The 15,577-nt window shown below is 48.3% G+C and overlaps 1 protein-coding gene across 25 annotated transcripts in view; it reads left to right on the top strand.

Annotated features, from left to right (window-relative positions):
- Window positions 1–15,577, top strand: part of EHMT1 (euchromatic histone lysine methyltransferase 1) — a 198,759-nt gene that overhangs the window by 159,644 nt on the left and 23,538 nt on the right. For 24 of the 25 annotated variants that reach the window (XR_011533244.1, XM_070594815.1, XM_070594818.1 and 21 more), the window contains 3 exons: window positions 1,728–1,850; window positions 9,474–9,575; window positions 11,274–11,378. Coding sequence is in view for 24 of the 25 variants with exons in the window: in XM_070594815.1 (XP_070450916.1) it covers window positions 1,728–1,850; window positions 9,474–9,575; window positions 11,274–11,378 (330 nt within the window). In the remaining variant the exon portion in view is untranslated. Of the gene's footprint in view, window positions 1–1,576; window positions 1,613–1,727; window positions 1,851–9,473; window positions 9,576–11,273; window positions 11,379–15,577 lie in introns of those variants that run through there. The other variant, XM_070594840.1, reaches the window with a different exon arrangement.

Raw genomic sequence — 15,577 nt, forward strand, 5'->3', positions numbered from 1 at the left:
GACTCTCTTCTCCACCTCCCCCTGTTCTCCAGGTTCTCAGAAATTGGGTGTCTCTGTCTCTGGGACGCCCTGCGCTTTCCTGCTCATGGCCACTTTCCTCGGGGGCTCTCCTGGAATCCGTCCTGGGTTGTCTGTGTGTCCCTCCAGCGGGCCTCTGTGCTTGTGTGTAGAGCTCTGAGTTGAGACGAACACACTGAGTGTGCTTGTGGGGCCGCCCAAAGCAGTCCTCACACCTACACCCCAAGTCTCAGGGAAGGCCTGGTCCCCCAACCCCTGACCTTCAGGCACTGCCCATCCTTTGGCTCTGCTCTGCGCCCTTGCAGACTGGGCCCTGTCCAGTGGCTGCCCAGCGTGGTGCTGCCCCCACCTCCCAGACTATCCTCTGGGTTGGCTTATGGCCACTGTCCTCGAGCCTGCTGTAGCTGCCCACCCCCCGCAGCCTTTGTTCTTTGACTGAGATTCCCAGGGGTCAAGGAGGAGCATTGCCAAGTGCGTGTGCCCAGTTTGTGGGCAGCGCCTGGCCTTCACCTGCAGAAGATACGTCTTGCTCCGTGCAGCCCGGGCTGAGTGTGGCCCAACTCCACACTGGCCTCATGAGCGCTGTGTGAACCCCTCACTTTGCACCCTATCTCGAGTGGTGTTTTCATTTGTTAAGATTGGCTGCTGTGGAATCCTGGCTTGGCTTTGCCCTCATATTGGGCCACTGACCTTGGCTTTGAGTTTTGTGTGTTAAGAGTCGACGTTGCATCCCCTGCCCCCATTTTCTGCCTTAAGGCTCCAGCCCATTTGACCTCTGACTACAGCTCTGGCCCAGTGGCTGTGCCCTGTGAGTTGAGGAGGCAACTCTGAAATCGTTGCGTCTCCTCAGAGCTCCCTGGACCCTCTGATCCCAGGTTTCCATGTGCACCATTCTCTCTCTCTTTAAAGCTTTCTTACTTAATTGTGTTACTTTTATTTCTTAATTGCAAATAGTGAAAACAGTACTGTTTTCCGATATTCCATAGTAAATATTTCTTTTATAAACTAAATATTAGCTCTTTGGACGTCAGTCTAAGAAGTCAGACGTTTTCTCCCCTATGGGGAAAGATTTCAACTGCCAGACAGCTGGTTTGCTTTTAGCACACAACCCGTGTTCAAGTTGGGACTTCTGACATTTTAAACAGACAGAAGTTTACCCATGTAAGCCTGCTAGCTCGCCCGTGTTTCAAGTACACACTCTACTGGGAAAACTAAAGATTGCTCCAAAATACGTACCACTAGAAATTAGTTTTTGTTCTGTTTATTTTGGCAAACATGAAAATAGCTGGAGACAGAGGCCACTCGGGCTACTGAGCCAGGGTGTCCTGCGGTCCCTGCAGGCCGGGTCTCTGCCTGCCTCTGGGCTGGCCCTGCTGAGGGGCCCCCATTGCACCCCTTTTTTGCCTTGTCTAGAAGGTTATCACCTTCTTTCTTGTTTCTAAAGGTGTTGTCACTAATGTGGTGTAAACATTTCCTATCAAATTAATTTAGAAATAGAAAATGCTCTTCTTGAACTAAAGCTTTGATAGTAATAGAATGATCATGTCTTTGAATTCAGTTTTGGAAGACTCGGACATAGCTGGTCGACAGAGACAATTGGACGTAGCTCGTGAGGTCTTTCCGAGTGTCTGAAGCCCGCGAACACTTCCTCACTGGGTGTCGGCTGCAGCAGCAGCTCCACACGCCTCAACTGTCCCTTGTCTCCCTAGGCGGGAGCAAATATTGACACCTGCTCAGAAGACCAGAGGACCCCACTGATGGAGGCGGCAGAAAACAACCATTTAGACGCGGTGAAGTACCTCCTCAAGGCAGGGGCCCTCGTGGATCCTAAGGTACGCTCACTGCTCAGAATCACAGTCTTGTTTTGTGTAGAAATTTTTCCTAGAGATGAACCAGGGGCCATCAAACATCCACCTGGTTGTCTGGGAGTAACTAGTTCACCTTGCTTGGTTACTGCTTTACTTGTAGAAAATGCTGGTGACACTGGGTCCACTGTGCCTGACAGTAGACAAAGCACCTCGTCAGGGGTGTGCCACACAGAGGCTTTTAGGTCCCTTCACTCTCTACTTTCCTGCTCCTGTCTTCTACCTGGAGCAATTAGGCAAAAAGGGAAATAGAAGGCATCCAAATTGGAAAGGAAGAAGTAAAATGATCTCTGTTCACAGACAACGTGATCTTATATGTAGAAAACCGTAGAGAATCCTCAAAAAAATTGTTAGAACTAATAAATGCCTTCAGGAAAGTTGTAAGATACAAACTTGGTACAGAAATCACACTGTGATGAACTTTCCAAAAAGGAAATTAAGACAACAGTTCCATTTACAATAGCATTAAAAAGAGTAAAATACTTAGGAATAAACTTAACCAAGGAGGTGAAATGATTGTCTACTGAAACTACAAAACATTGCTGAAAGAAAGGAAAGAAGATGTAAATAAATGGAAAGACGCCTCGTTTGATGGGCTGGAAGACTTGCTATTGTTAAAATGTCAGTGCCACCCAGAGCAGCCTCTGAATTCAGTGCACTCCCTACCAGAATCTCAATGTCGTCTTTTACAGAAATAGAAAATCCCATCCTAAAATTCGTATGGAATCTCAAGGGACCCTGAACAGCCAAAACAATCTTGAAAAGGAAGAACGAAGCCGGAGAACTCACGATCCCTGACTTCAGGACCTACCACAAGCTCCAGGATTCACAACAGTGTGGCACTGGCATAAAGACAGACATGGACACCACGAGATGGAATAGAGAGCCCAGAAATACACCCTCCCATACAGCAAGTGATTCTTGACAAGGGTGCCAAGACCATTCAATGGGGAAAGGACAGTCTTTTCGACAAATAACTAGTGCTGGGAAATCTGGATCTCCACCTGCAAAAGAACAAAGGTGGACCCTTACCAGACACTATATACAAAAATTCACTCAAGATGGATGAAAGATCTAAACTTGAGAGCTAAAACCATAAAACTCTTAGAAGAAAACATAAAGGAAAATCATCATGACATTGGATTTGGCAGTGATTTCTCAGATATGATATCAAAAGCACAGGCAATAAAAGAAAAAAATAGATAAATTAAACTTCATCAAAATTTGAAACTTTTGTGCATTTAAGGACACCATCCAAGAGTGTGAAAAGACAACCCACAGAATGGGAGAAATATTTGTAAATCCTATATGTGATAGGGGATTACTGTCCGGAATATATAAAGAACTCCTGCCAGTCAAGAACAAAAACGCAGCCCAGTTCAAAAATGGGGAGAGTTTGAGTAGACATTTCTCCAAAGAAGATATGTTAATGGCCAATTAGCACATGAAAAGATGTTCAGCATCATTAGTCATTAGGGAAATGCAGATCAAAACTATAGTGAGATACCACCTCATACCCCTTAGGACAACTGTTATCTAAAAGTTGGAAAATAAGTGTTAGCAAAGATGTGAAGAAATTGGAACCCTCATGCATTGCTGGTGGGAATGTAAAATGATGCAGTTACTGTGGAAAACAGTTTGGTGTTTCCTCTAAAAGTTAAACATAGAATTACTATACAATCCAGCAATTCCAATCCTAGGTTGTGCCCAAAGAAACCGAAAGCAGGGACTCAACAGATGTATTTGCACACCCATGTTCATGGCAGCGTCATTCACAGTAGCCAAAAGGTGGAAACAACCCGTTGTCCATCCACAGATGAGTAGATAAACAAAATGGGGTCCATCCACAGTGGAATATTATTCAGCCTTAAAAAGGAAGGAAGTACTTGGGGCAGGCCCCGCGGCCGAGCAGTTAAGTTCTTGTGCTCCACTGCGGTGGCCCAGGGTTTTGCTGGTTCGGATCCTGGGCGCGGACATGGCACCGCTCATCAGGCCACGTTGAGGAGGCATCCCACTGCCACAACTAGAAGGACCTGTAACTAAGATACAACTGTGTACGGGGTGAAGGGCTTTGGGGAGATAAAGCAGAAAAAAGAAGATTGGCAATAGTTGTTAGCTGCCAATCTTAAAACAAAAAGGAAGGAAGTTCTGACACATGCCACAACATGGGTGCACCTGTAGGACATTGTGCTAGTGAAAGAAGCCACACACAAAAGGACAAATACTGTATGATTCCACTTATGTGAGGTCCCTAGAATAGGCAGATTTAGATTAGAGGTTACTAGAGGCTAAGGGAAGAGAGATGTTATTGCTTACTGGGTACTAAGTTTCTGTTTGAGGTGGTTAAAAAGTTTGGGGAAGAGATAAGTGGTGATGGGTGCACAATACTGTGAATGTAATTAATGTCACTGAATCATACACTTAAAAACGGCAAATTTTGTTATATATGTATGTTACCACAATAAAAGAAAATAAAAAAGATCTTATAGCCTTTCACTTTAATACACATTTTTCCACTGATTATACTAATTTATCAACTCCTTTTCCCCATCAAATTCTGACTATTTTTCTGTCATTAAATATTACCCTCTAACATTATTTCAAGTGGCTGCGTTGTATTTCATGATAGAATTGTATCACTTTTTGTTCAGATTTGCTTATTCTTTAATATTTATGTCATTTTCACATTTTGATTATACACGGTGGTTCGGCAAACATTTTCATAGCTAGATCTTTGCACATTTGATTTCTTCAGGATAGATTTCTGGGTACAGAATTGCTAGATCAAAATACATAATCATTTTTAAGGCTTTTCATCCCTCTTTCTGAATTGCACCCAGGAGTGTCTGAGCACTCATTTCCTACACTCCTACCAATGCCAGCTATTACAGATTATTTTTTAATATTAATAATTTGATATGCAAAATGGTTGCTTTTAATTTATTTTTTACTATTTTAATTTACTTTTCTTTAAGTGAATATTTTTTCATATGTAGTTATTCACATATATTGTGAATATTTTTTCAACCTTGTATTTTGTCCTTTGGTTTTGTTTTTGGTGGTTTTTGAGATCTAGAAAACTTTTTTAATTTTTCTGTAAACATCTATAGATAATTATTACTAATCCTCTCCATTATGATGGGTGGGCGAATTCTGCATTTACCCAGTTCTCTGACTGGGGACTATTTCCCAGCTTCGTCACAGGAGCCAGCACCCAGGCGGAGCACCACAGAAGCGGCAGGAGGCTAGGGTTCAGGGTTTATGGAAGCAGCTGGAGACAAAGAATTGGAGGAGTGGTGGTGGTTTTGAGGTGATCAGACGTGAGGTGGACAATTCATGGGTGAACTTAACAGCCGATTGGGTGCAATAGAGGACGGGGTCACTGAAACTGAAGACCGAGCATAGAAATTACTCAGTCTGAAAAACAGGTTGTAGGACAGCAACAAACTGTCTGGTGTGTAATTGGAGTCCCAGAAAAGAGAGAGAAAACCTGGTAGAAAAAAATATTTTGAAGAAAAAATGGTCATGTATTTCAAATTTGGTGGAAAACAACCACAGGTCCAAGAAACTCAGCAAGCCCCAGGCTGGGTGAAGACAAATACCACACCTGAGTACATCATAGTTCAGTGTTGAAAACCAGGAATAAGGAGAAAATGTTAAAAGCTGCAGAGAAAAGTAATACCTGTATGCAAACAACATTGCAAAAGATTGGCTACTTCTCACCTGAGATGATGGAGTGATATTTTTATTGTGCTGAAAGAAAAAAAAACGTTGTCAACTCAGAGTGCTACATCCAGTAAAAGTATCCTTCAAAGAATAGTTGTGAAAGAAAACATTTTCAGGTAAACAGAAGTTGATAGGATTTATCAGCAGATTTATACTAAGGCTACCAGAGGAAGAATCAACCTTCGGGAATGAAAGAAAAGTGCCAGGAACGGTAAATAAGAAAGACTGTTGTTTTCTTTAAATTGCTTAGAAGACAAAAGGCTCTGTGTAGCAGAGGTAGTGCCATTCTAAGGCGGAGGTTGCACACATTTGGAAGTGAAATGTATGACAGCAGGAGCGGAGAGGGCAGCAGTGGATGCACTTACCTGGCCTGTTGTCACATTATTTTATTTCTGTTGGGGAGCTGAGAAATATTAATGTAAGTAGACTGATAAAGGCAAATATTGTAATACCTAGAGAAAGTAATAAGAGAATAATTTAAAAGAATTAGAGCTTTAAGGAAACTCTTTAAAAAGCTAGTAGAGGAAGTAAAATGGAATACTAAAAAGTATTTGTAACTAAAAGGTAGAAGAGGAGTAAGAACAGATGGGATAAACAGCAAGGTGACACACTTAAACCAGGTCAGTGATTACGTGAAATATGAAAGACTAAACACTCCAACGAAAAGGCAGGGATTTGCCTGAGTAGATAAAGAAGCAGGAGCCAGCTCTGTGCTGCTTTAGCGTTCTCTCGTTAACTGTAAAGACACAGGTGGGAGTAAAGAGGCTGGAGAACATGCATCGTGCAGATGGTAAACAGAAGAATCAAATGTAAAAGCAAATTACAACACTTTCAGAAGTTAAGAGGAAGGATGGGGCCAGCCCGGTGGAGCAGCGGTTAAGTGCGCATGTTCCACTTCACGGCAGCCCGGGGTTCGCCGGTTCAGATCCCGGATGCGAACATGGCACCGCTTCACAAAAAGCCATGCTGTGGCAGGCATCCCACGAATAAAATAGAGGAAGATGGGCATGGATGTTAGCTCAGGGCCAGTCTTCCTCAGCAAAAAGAGGAGGATTGGCAGTAGTTAGCTCAGGGCTAATCTTCCTCAAAAAAAAAAAAACCAAAAAAACAACAAAGAGGAAAGATGATCTTTGTGATTCCAGCATAGGGAAAGATTTCTTCAACAAGGAATAGAAAATACAAAAATGATTGATAAAGTCAAGTGCATTCGAATTAAGAAGTTTTGATCAATAAAAGATGACAGAGTATATGAAAGGGCAGGCTACAAACTGGGAGAAGATTTTGTAACACACTGGCCAAAGATTAATATCCAAAAAGTCTAAGAAACTGCTACAAATAAAAGAACCCAAAAGGAAAATGAGCAAGAAGCAGGAGCAGGCAGTTCCAGAAGAGGAAGCAAAGTGACCAGTAGACACGTGAGGGTGCTCAGCCCTTTAGGACACTGCTCAGGTGCCACATTGTGGCCACTGAATTCTGTGGAGCCCAAAGGTCGAGACTCCCTGGCAGCACGCAGCAGCACTGCGGGGGAGGGAGGGGAGGGGTCTCCCTCACCCAGAACCCAAAGCGAGGGAGCAACCTTCCTCGGGCCGGGAGAAGCCTGCGGTCAACTCTTGCACGTACACACAGGAAGCATTTTGCAGTATTCAGCATGTCTTTAAATAACACAAAGTCAGAAACAGCTGAATGTTCCTCAACCAGGAATGTGCAAACTGGAAATAGTTTCACATGAGTTGAAATAAATGAATTAATGCTACATATTATATACAAAGATAAATCTCAAAAGCATCATGTTGAACTAAATATGAATTGCAGAAGGATATACAATATGATATTTCTAGACAATTTAAAAACACGTAAAACCATCATTTATAGATACATAGATATATAACAGAAGTAGCAAAAGATGCTTCAGAATGATAGCTGTTGAATTCAGGATAGTGATTACCTCTGAGGAGGAGGGGAGGAGAAATGGGACCAGGCGCTGTGTGGTTGTTCCTGAGATGGTGGTGGGGTTGTGGGGGGACAGTCCTGTGTACTCAAGTTTGTGTGCCTGAAGATTTCCTAACTGAACGCTGGGTGAACCACCCATGCACCTCTCCCTGCCTGCAGCTCCCACCGTTTCCCACGTTCACATCATTTTCTGTGGTGCTCCCTTGGCTGAAATACTCTCAGTCCCTGCTCTGTACTCTGGTTGTTTTCTGGATGAACTCCCTAGCTTGTGAACCACACACTGCCACCTCTTCTGTGCCTGGGCCCTCTCCGCTCCTGGTCCCTTCCCACTCCTGTTCCCTGCCCACTCCCAGTCTCCCCGCTCCTGTCCTCTCCCTGCTGCTCTCTGACTGGGCCCTGCCCCCTCCTGTTCTCTCCCTGCCCCTGGTCCCTCCCTGCTCTTGTTTTCTCCTGGCTCCTGTCGCTCCTGTTCTCTCCCCGCTCCTGTTCTTTCCCCACTCCTGGTCTCTCCCTACTTCTGTTCTCTCCCCGCTCCTGTTCTCTCCCCGCTCCTGGTCTCTCCCCATTCCTGGGCTCTGCCCAGTCTCTCTCTGCTTCTGCCTCAAGTCCTGGGGCTCAGGGCACCTATGATCTCACTCATTCAGGCATATTCTACTGGCAGGTGAGAACCACATTGCATTTGTCCTTTATCTGCCTGACAGAAATGCAGTGGCTCTCTGTATTTGGTGCACTCAGACCATCCCACTTAGCACATCTGTTTTGTGGTTTCTGTCCTCATAGCTGTGACATCTTCTCATATTTCGAGGACCATCAGACTGTACCTATTCTAATGATTGAGAACACTTAAAAATTAGGCATGCCTTTAAATGAACAACCATACATTTTGTATTTATAATAAAAGTTTAAACACCGGTAATATGGGATTTGAGTGGTTTTCTTGAGAAAAGTGGGTTTACTGATTAACTTCAGAAATATGTTTAGTGATGTGTGTTAAAATCTGGGTTTACTGCTCTGAGAATAGAAATGAGGGAGAGAAGTGGGGTACTGAGCGTGGTCAGTACAGACCGGAGTCGGGGAGGAGTGGGAACAGCCCCTGCCAGGAGGAGGTGGTGGCAGGGCGTCCGCGTAGTCCAGGGGTGGCTGCACGAGGAGGTCCACCTATGGGCATTGGAAGCTCAGGTCAGCCACGGCCCGCTATGGCAACTGGGCATAGTGTCCCAGCCGTCTGGGAACCCGGGTCTCTCCTGGAGCTCCGTGGGTCTGGTCTCAGACTGGCTGGGTTGTTTTTGTTTTATTTTGAGATAGTTCAAATAATGTGATATATTTAGTGTGATTTAGGAAATAGACAAGGAAATGTGCCCGGCACCCTCAGGAAGTGAAACGGAGGCAGTTGACAGCCGTGACGTGTGTCAGACTGCAGGGCAGGCTTGTGGTCCCTGCTCTTCTCTGCCATTTGCCATTGTGAGTTCTGTGGCACATGGACAACTTGTTTTGGGGCATTGGCACTGTTTTAAGTGCGCCGTGGTAACCGTTAACGCACAGAGGGCCCAGACAGGCAGGTGGTTCTCTTGTCACGTGAGGAGCCCCAAAGGCCTGGAATATTCCTGGGAGTCCTGTCACAGCAGCTTGTAGAGGGACAGGGCACTGCACCCTGGCCACATTGAGAAGCGCGTGGTGTCCCTCAGCCGGTCTGTACCATGGCGGGTGGAGGGGACAGGGGTCAGGAGCTGGGGGTCTGGAGCCCGCCGGACAGGGCTTACATCCTGGCTGTGTGACCTTACTCTGGGTCCCTCATCATTCCTTACACACCTCCCTCGTGGGGAATGAAGGTTCGCCGTGGTCCTGCACTCAAGGCCTGGCATTCTGTGAGTCACAGTGTCGTTTCTCTGGAGCTAAATGGCATTTGCATTGCAGGATGCAGAGGGCTCCACCTGTTTGCACCTGGCTGCCAAGAAAGGCCACTATGACGTGGTTCAGTATCTGCTTTCAAATGGACAAATGGATGTCAACTGTCAGGTAAAGCCACACCCTCCACTTACTGACATTCCATCTGATGGGCTGGCCAGAGACTCACTTCTCCTTTGTAGTAGTCCTGGTCCCACACCCATCCTTTGTGGCCTCCCCTCTCAAGGCCCTGGAAGGCCTGGCCTGGCCCCACCTGTCTGCTCCTCCCCTGGCCTGCTCACTGGCTGCTCTGCAAACTCACGCTCCCATGGTCCACCTGGGCCACCCTGGCCTCCCTCTGGCCTGTGTTCAGGTGTCCCCCACCTGAGTGGGGTCCCAGCCTCTTATGTGCCATGGCCCCCTCCCAACTCCCCGTGGCATCCCATCTTCCCTCCTATGATTGGCCATTGTCTGATGTTCCACCTCTTTCCCTGAGTGTTTGCTTATCATCCACCTGTCTGTCTCCACCCTGCTGTCAGGGTCCTGGAGATGGGTCTGCGTGTGGCACAGAGTGCCTGGCGTGGAGGAGGCCCATGCATGTCTGTTGAGCGAGTGAGTGACTGAGGAGAGCAAGGGTGCTTCCTCCTCCCTCTCACCCAGGACCCCTCCTGCTCACCAGGGACCCCTCCCACATGACTCTGTCTTCACTCACAGGCTCCACCCTATTAGCCCAGTCACGGCTGCCAACCTGGCTCCTTGTGCGCCACCCTGACTGTGAGACCCTCCCAGAGGTCCAGACAGCAGCCCCTGTGGTCTGGTGTGTGGCCCACTTCTGCTCTGACAAGGCCATGGCTGGACCCCTGCCCTGTTCACTCGTCTGAGCATACCATTCCCCGGTGTCCTTTGTCGTCTCCCATGTGGTTGGGTTTGTGAGTTTCTCTCTAGGACTGGGCTGGCTCCACAGGCGGACGTGTGTCATCCTTACCCTGTCCCCAGTGCCGCCCACAGTCGACCCTCAGGGATGATCTTGCTTTAGTTGTGGAGGCTGTGTGTCCACCAGAGAAGCGTGGCACCTGTGATGTGCAGGACATTGTGTGAGAGAAGCTGGGATGGAGGAGCCTTCTGCCGCCAGAGTAGGAGTTGGCAACATGATACTCATTTCCTGAAGGGTTGTCTTTTTCTGATTTAAATAAAGCTACCCAGGACCACTGAGTAGGAAGACAGCCTGGGTGGGCAGAGTGGTAGAAAGCCAGCTCGTCAGAACCGCAGTCGACCCTACGAATGGAGTCAGCCTGAGTGGGCTTTCTGCTCCCTGCTCTTCAGGAATAGGCCAAACTTTGCATGGCTGCTGTTGCTCTCTGGGCCGCGATGTCCGTCTGCAGTTCTTGGCTGCTGCTCTTGTGTGGTGTCTCTGTGACGGGGACGAAAGGATAAGCAGACACTGTCCCTTTTAGTGCTTCCCACACCGGCCTCTGGTCTCTGAAGGTCGATGTGGTCCTCTTCTTATGTGATTCTATCACATGTCTTCAGAGGTGTAGAGTTGTCCCTGTGGGTCCTGCCCAGCGGGCTTGAGCGGGCAGGGTGACCAGCGGTTCTGTCCGTCCCCCTCAGAGCAGAGGTTTGTGTGGTTGGACTGGGCTGGTTCTGGCTTGGTCCTACAGTTGCGAGGTAGCTGGGGCAGCTCTGAGCCTCGCTTCCTTGTCAGCAAGATGGGAACTTGCACTGGCTCCAGCCTCCCAGGCCGCCTTGCAGGTCCTGAGCGAGGTGGTTCTTCACGTTGCTCATCTCTAGGAGCTGTGATGGATTTTTGTTTCTTTCTTTTCGAATTAGGATGATGGCGGCTGGACACCCATGATTTGGGCCACCGAGTATAAGCACGTGGACCTCGTGAAGCTGCTGCTGTCCAAGGGCTCCGACATCAACATCCGGGACAACGTGAGTCTCTGGCCGTCGCCACCCTCAGCCGTGCCTTCCTCCCAGGGAAACGGGTCCTGGAGGAGGATGGAGGAGCCAGGGCGTGCAGGGGCGACAGCTGGAGGTTCTTTTTTCTTGGAAGCGCGACCCTAGTGCCTGGCTGTGGCTCTTCTCTCTTCTCGTGTCGTCAGCGGCCCATTGATCACGTGGCTTCCTGTGGGTATCTTGTGTGTTGGCCAATTGCTGGATATAATCTGTTTTTAGAGACACATCTGGACTTGTGATCACACCGCTGATTCCCGTGTCCATGTTTGGGACTGAGGAGCCCCAGGGTGTGGCCCCACCTAGGCTGGTGGAAGCGTGACCCTGGTTCTTACCACTGTAGTTGCCTTGGAAGGAAGGAAGGAAAGGGAACAGTTGACCGTGTCCTGTTCTCTGGACTGTGATTTAAGATACTGCATTGATGTCAGTTTTGTAGGACAACTGTTTGCCCAGAGAATGGGGTTTGGGGTCCCCATTGGAGGCCTGGCCAGGCCTCTGGGAACAGCCCTCCAGCCAGGGGTCAGTAGGCTGCTTGGTCAGAGGCGACAGCAGGCGCCTCGGATTCACCTCAAGGGAGTTTCTCGGAAGGTCTTCTGGGCCCCCCAGAGCCAGCGGGGTGGTGGGGCGTGCACGGGCAATCTGCTGGGGCCCTGCTCGAGCATGAGCCCTGTGCTGCCTCCCAGGCAGAGGGACGGGGCTCCCGGGACACAGTGTGGCCCGCAGAGCTGTGTCCCCCCTTTCAGAGAGCCACCAAAAGCCATAAAAGGAAAATCCAGCCACAGACTTGACTCGTTAGATTGATAACGAAATAAGAAAGCGGGCTTGACACTAAGAGATTTCGAAAAGCACGCTGTTAGATACTATGTGCATCAGCATGGAGCCCGCGTCGAGGTAGGAAGGTAGATGCCACCTCTCAGCTCTGAGCCCTTAGCGAGCCGGGGCTCTCGAGACAGACCCATTGGAAGAAATGACGGGAGCAGTGGGCACCACCTGGTCGTTCACTGCGGCTGCTAAGCGTTGGGAACCCCTCCCCGCCTCTGTGCGCAGGTCCTGCCTCCCGCCCAGAAAACAAGAACAGCAGCCAGGGTCTGGGCACGGCTGCTCCTGGGGTGGCAGTGGTGTGGCACGGCTCAGTGGGCACGGCTCGGCTGTGAGCTGTTTTCCACTGGTTGTGTCAGAGCTGGGCATTAGGGCGATGACTCCATCATGAAAGGAGCTGTGAGCTGGGAGGCGCTGGGGAGAAGGTCTGGATGAGGATGAGAGGGAAGGGAAGGGATGAAGTCCAGCACGCTGACAGCAGGTAGCTAGACACGGTCACCATCTGCCTCGCTCGCGCATTGTCCCCGCCTCGAGAATTGCCTCCTGAGAGCATGGCGTGGTGGGCAAGAGCAGCCCCAGCCCTGTTTCGGTGCCTGTGGCTGTCAGGGGGAGGATGGTCTGGGCGTGGGCGCCGTCCCGTGGGTGTTAGCTCTGGTGCTGGCCGTGGTTCTGATGAATTGGAAGAATTGATTAAATTGCATGTTTGTCATTTATATGATGAACCAACGTTAATATTTTATTTTAACAACTTTATTGATGTATAGTTGTCAGACTGCACTATTTAAAGAGTGCAGTGGGTAAGTTTTAACCCCAGAAACCATCACCATGATTACCATAGTGAGCGTCACTTACTTCTCAGGTTTCCTCCTGCCACCAGAGCCGTCCCTGGGTACCCACTGCTCTGCTTTCTGTCACGAGGGATTAGTTTGGTTTACTTAAATGGATCCATGCTGTGTGGACGTCTCTCTCAGCATCACTATTCCGAGTGTCAGTAGCTCCCTCCTTTCTGTGGCCACGTGCTTATCCTTCACCTGTGGACGGACAGTGGCTTCTCTGGCTCTGGGCTGCTACACTCAGAGTTGCCATGAGCATGGACGACACGCTTGCGAATCCCTCACAGTCGAACGGCTGGGTCGCGTGATGGGTGTCTGTTCAGCTTCTTTACAAAACTGCCCGACTCCTTGCCAAAGTGATGGCGCCGTTTTCCAGCATGAGAGCCTGGCTCCCACCGGCCCTGCTCCTGGGGTAACCAGTCTTTTTCTGTGTTGGTGAAGGGTCTGTTCTCATCTATCGCTTGTTTTTTATTGGATTATTTATTTTCTTTCTCTTGAGTTTTGAGAGTTTTGTTTGTTCTGGGTTCAGGCACTTGCAGGTATGTGATTTACAAGCCTTGACACTTGTCTTTTGAGGAGCAGGTGTTTTAAATCGTTAAAGTCCAGTTTATCAATTATTTTCTTTGCGATCATGCTTTTGGTGTTCTTTTCAAGAATCCTTGCCTAACCCAAGATCCCAAAGACTCTCTCTCCTGTTTCCTTACAGTGGTTTTGTAGTTTCAGGTGTTAATTTTGTGTGTGGTGTGAGTATTGGTCAGAGTTCCTTTATTTGCATGTGGACGTCCAGCTGTCCCAGCACCGTTTGTGTCGAAGGCTGTCCTCTCCATGGAATTGAGTTTGCACCTTTGTCAACAGTCAGTTGTCATGATGTGGGGTCACTTCCTGGGCTCTGTCTTCCGTGCCACTGACCCTGTGTGTCTGTGTTTATCCCGCACCGTGCCTCCTTGATTTATGCTCTTTATGGGAAGTCTTGAAATTACAGACAGCACAGGGACCTTCGTTTCTGCCTCCCAAACTTCATGCCGTTCTCATACATTTTACTTACATCTGAACATGGAACACAGTGCTATTTTGTTAAACATTCTTGGTCTTTTGAGAAGAGTGTAGGAAGTCGAGTCTCATGTAGCAGCTCCTGGTGTCACTGCCTCCAGTGCTTTGTTCGCTGACCCAGGTCCCTCCACCTTCTCATCGACTCTCTGTAGTGTTGGTCTGCTTATGAAGAGTTCTTTTAGCTTTCTCATGCCTGCAAAATCCTTATTTTGCCTTCACTTCTGAAAGATGTTTTTGCTGGATACAGAATTCTAGGTTGACAGGTTTTGCTTCCTGCTTCACTTTGAACATGTTACTTCCCTGGATCCTCACTTGAAGTGTTTCCAGTGAGGAATTCTTGGTACACCCTCGTCTACTTCTCTGTATATGACATAGATTTTTTCTTTTAGCTTCTTCTAGGATTTTCTCTTTATCACAATTCAGTATGATGTGCCTGGTGGGGTTAGTGTGCGCACGTGTGCTTAGGGTTCATTGAGCTTCTCAGATACGTGGATTTAGGGTTTTTGTCTCATTTGGATGTTTGTCAGCCATCGTTTCTTCCAGTGCTTTTTCTGCCTGCCTGCCTTGCAAGGGCCTGGTTCTTTGTGTGTCGGGGTCTTGTGGTGGCTCTGTAGTCATGGAAGCTCTGGTTTTTCTGAAATCTTCTTCCCTCTGGGTTTGAGTCCAGCTGGCTTTATTGCTGTGTGTTCAAGCTCACTGTTCTGTTCTTTTACAGTGTCTGTTATACTTTAATCTTGTCCAGCACGTCCTCATGTCAGGTGTTGTGGTTTTCAGCTCTGAAAGCTCTCTGGGTCTGTGTGGCATTTTCTGAGCTGCGTCTCTGCGTGGCTCTGGAGTGGTTGGATGCAGTCAGACCAGTGCCCTGATGCCCTCGCTTGCTGATCTCACAGCTGTGTCCGGTCCGGGTTTTGATTGCTTGGTTTTTCTCCTTGCATGGGTCACATTTCCTGCTTCTTTGCATGCCTGTTACCTCAGATTGGACACCGGATGTTGTGGATTTTACCTTGCTGGGAATGCCTGTGGTCCTGGAAATGTCTTGAGCCGCCTTCTGGGTGCAGGAAAGTTACTTGGAAACCATCTGGCCATTTTGGGTTTTGGTTTCTAGGTTGGTTAGGTGGGTCTGAGCCAGTCTCTGTCTAGGGCTGGTCACTCCTCCTGTGTGAGTGCCAGCACTGAGCCCTGTGCACCTTGGCCTCAGGGTGTGTCCTCCCGGAGGTCCACGGTGGGAATGTACAGATCTCCGGAGGCCTCTTTCCCAGCCCACACCCTGACCTGCAAACCTTGGCTGCCTTGGGCCCCAGCTCTCAGTGACCCATCTTGTGCTCCTCCCGTCTCCTCCCCGCACTGAAGCTGGGTCTCAGCTTCACTGAAGCTGTGAGCAGGCGGTCACAGGCCCCCTTGTGGGTTTCTTGTCTCAGGGATACAGTCCTTCATTACCTGATGTCCACTGTCTTGAAAACGGTTACTTCACATATT

The sequence above is a fragment of the Equus przewalskii genome, chromosome 26 (assembly GCF_037783145.1).
Source record: "Equus przewalskii isolate Varuska chromosome 26, EquPr2, whole genome shotgun sequence".
Classification (NCBI taxonomy): Eukaryota; Metazoa; Chordata; class Mammalia; order Perissodactyla; family Equidae; genus Equus; species Equus przewalskii.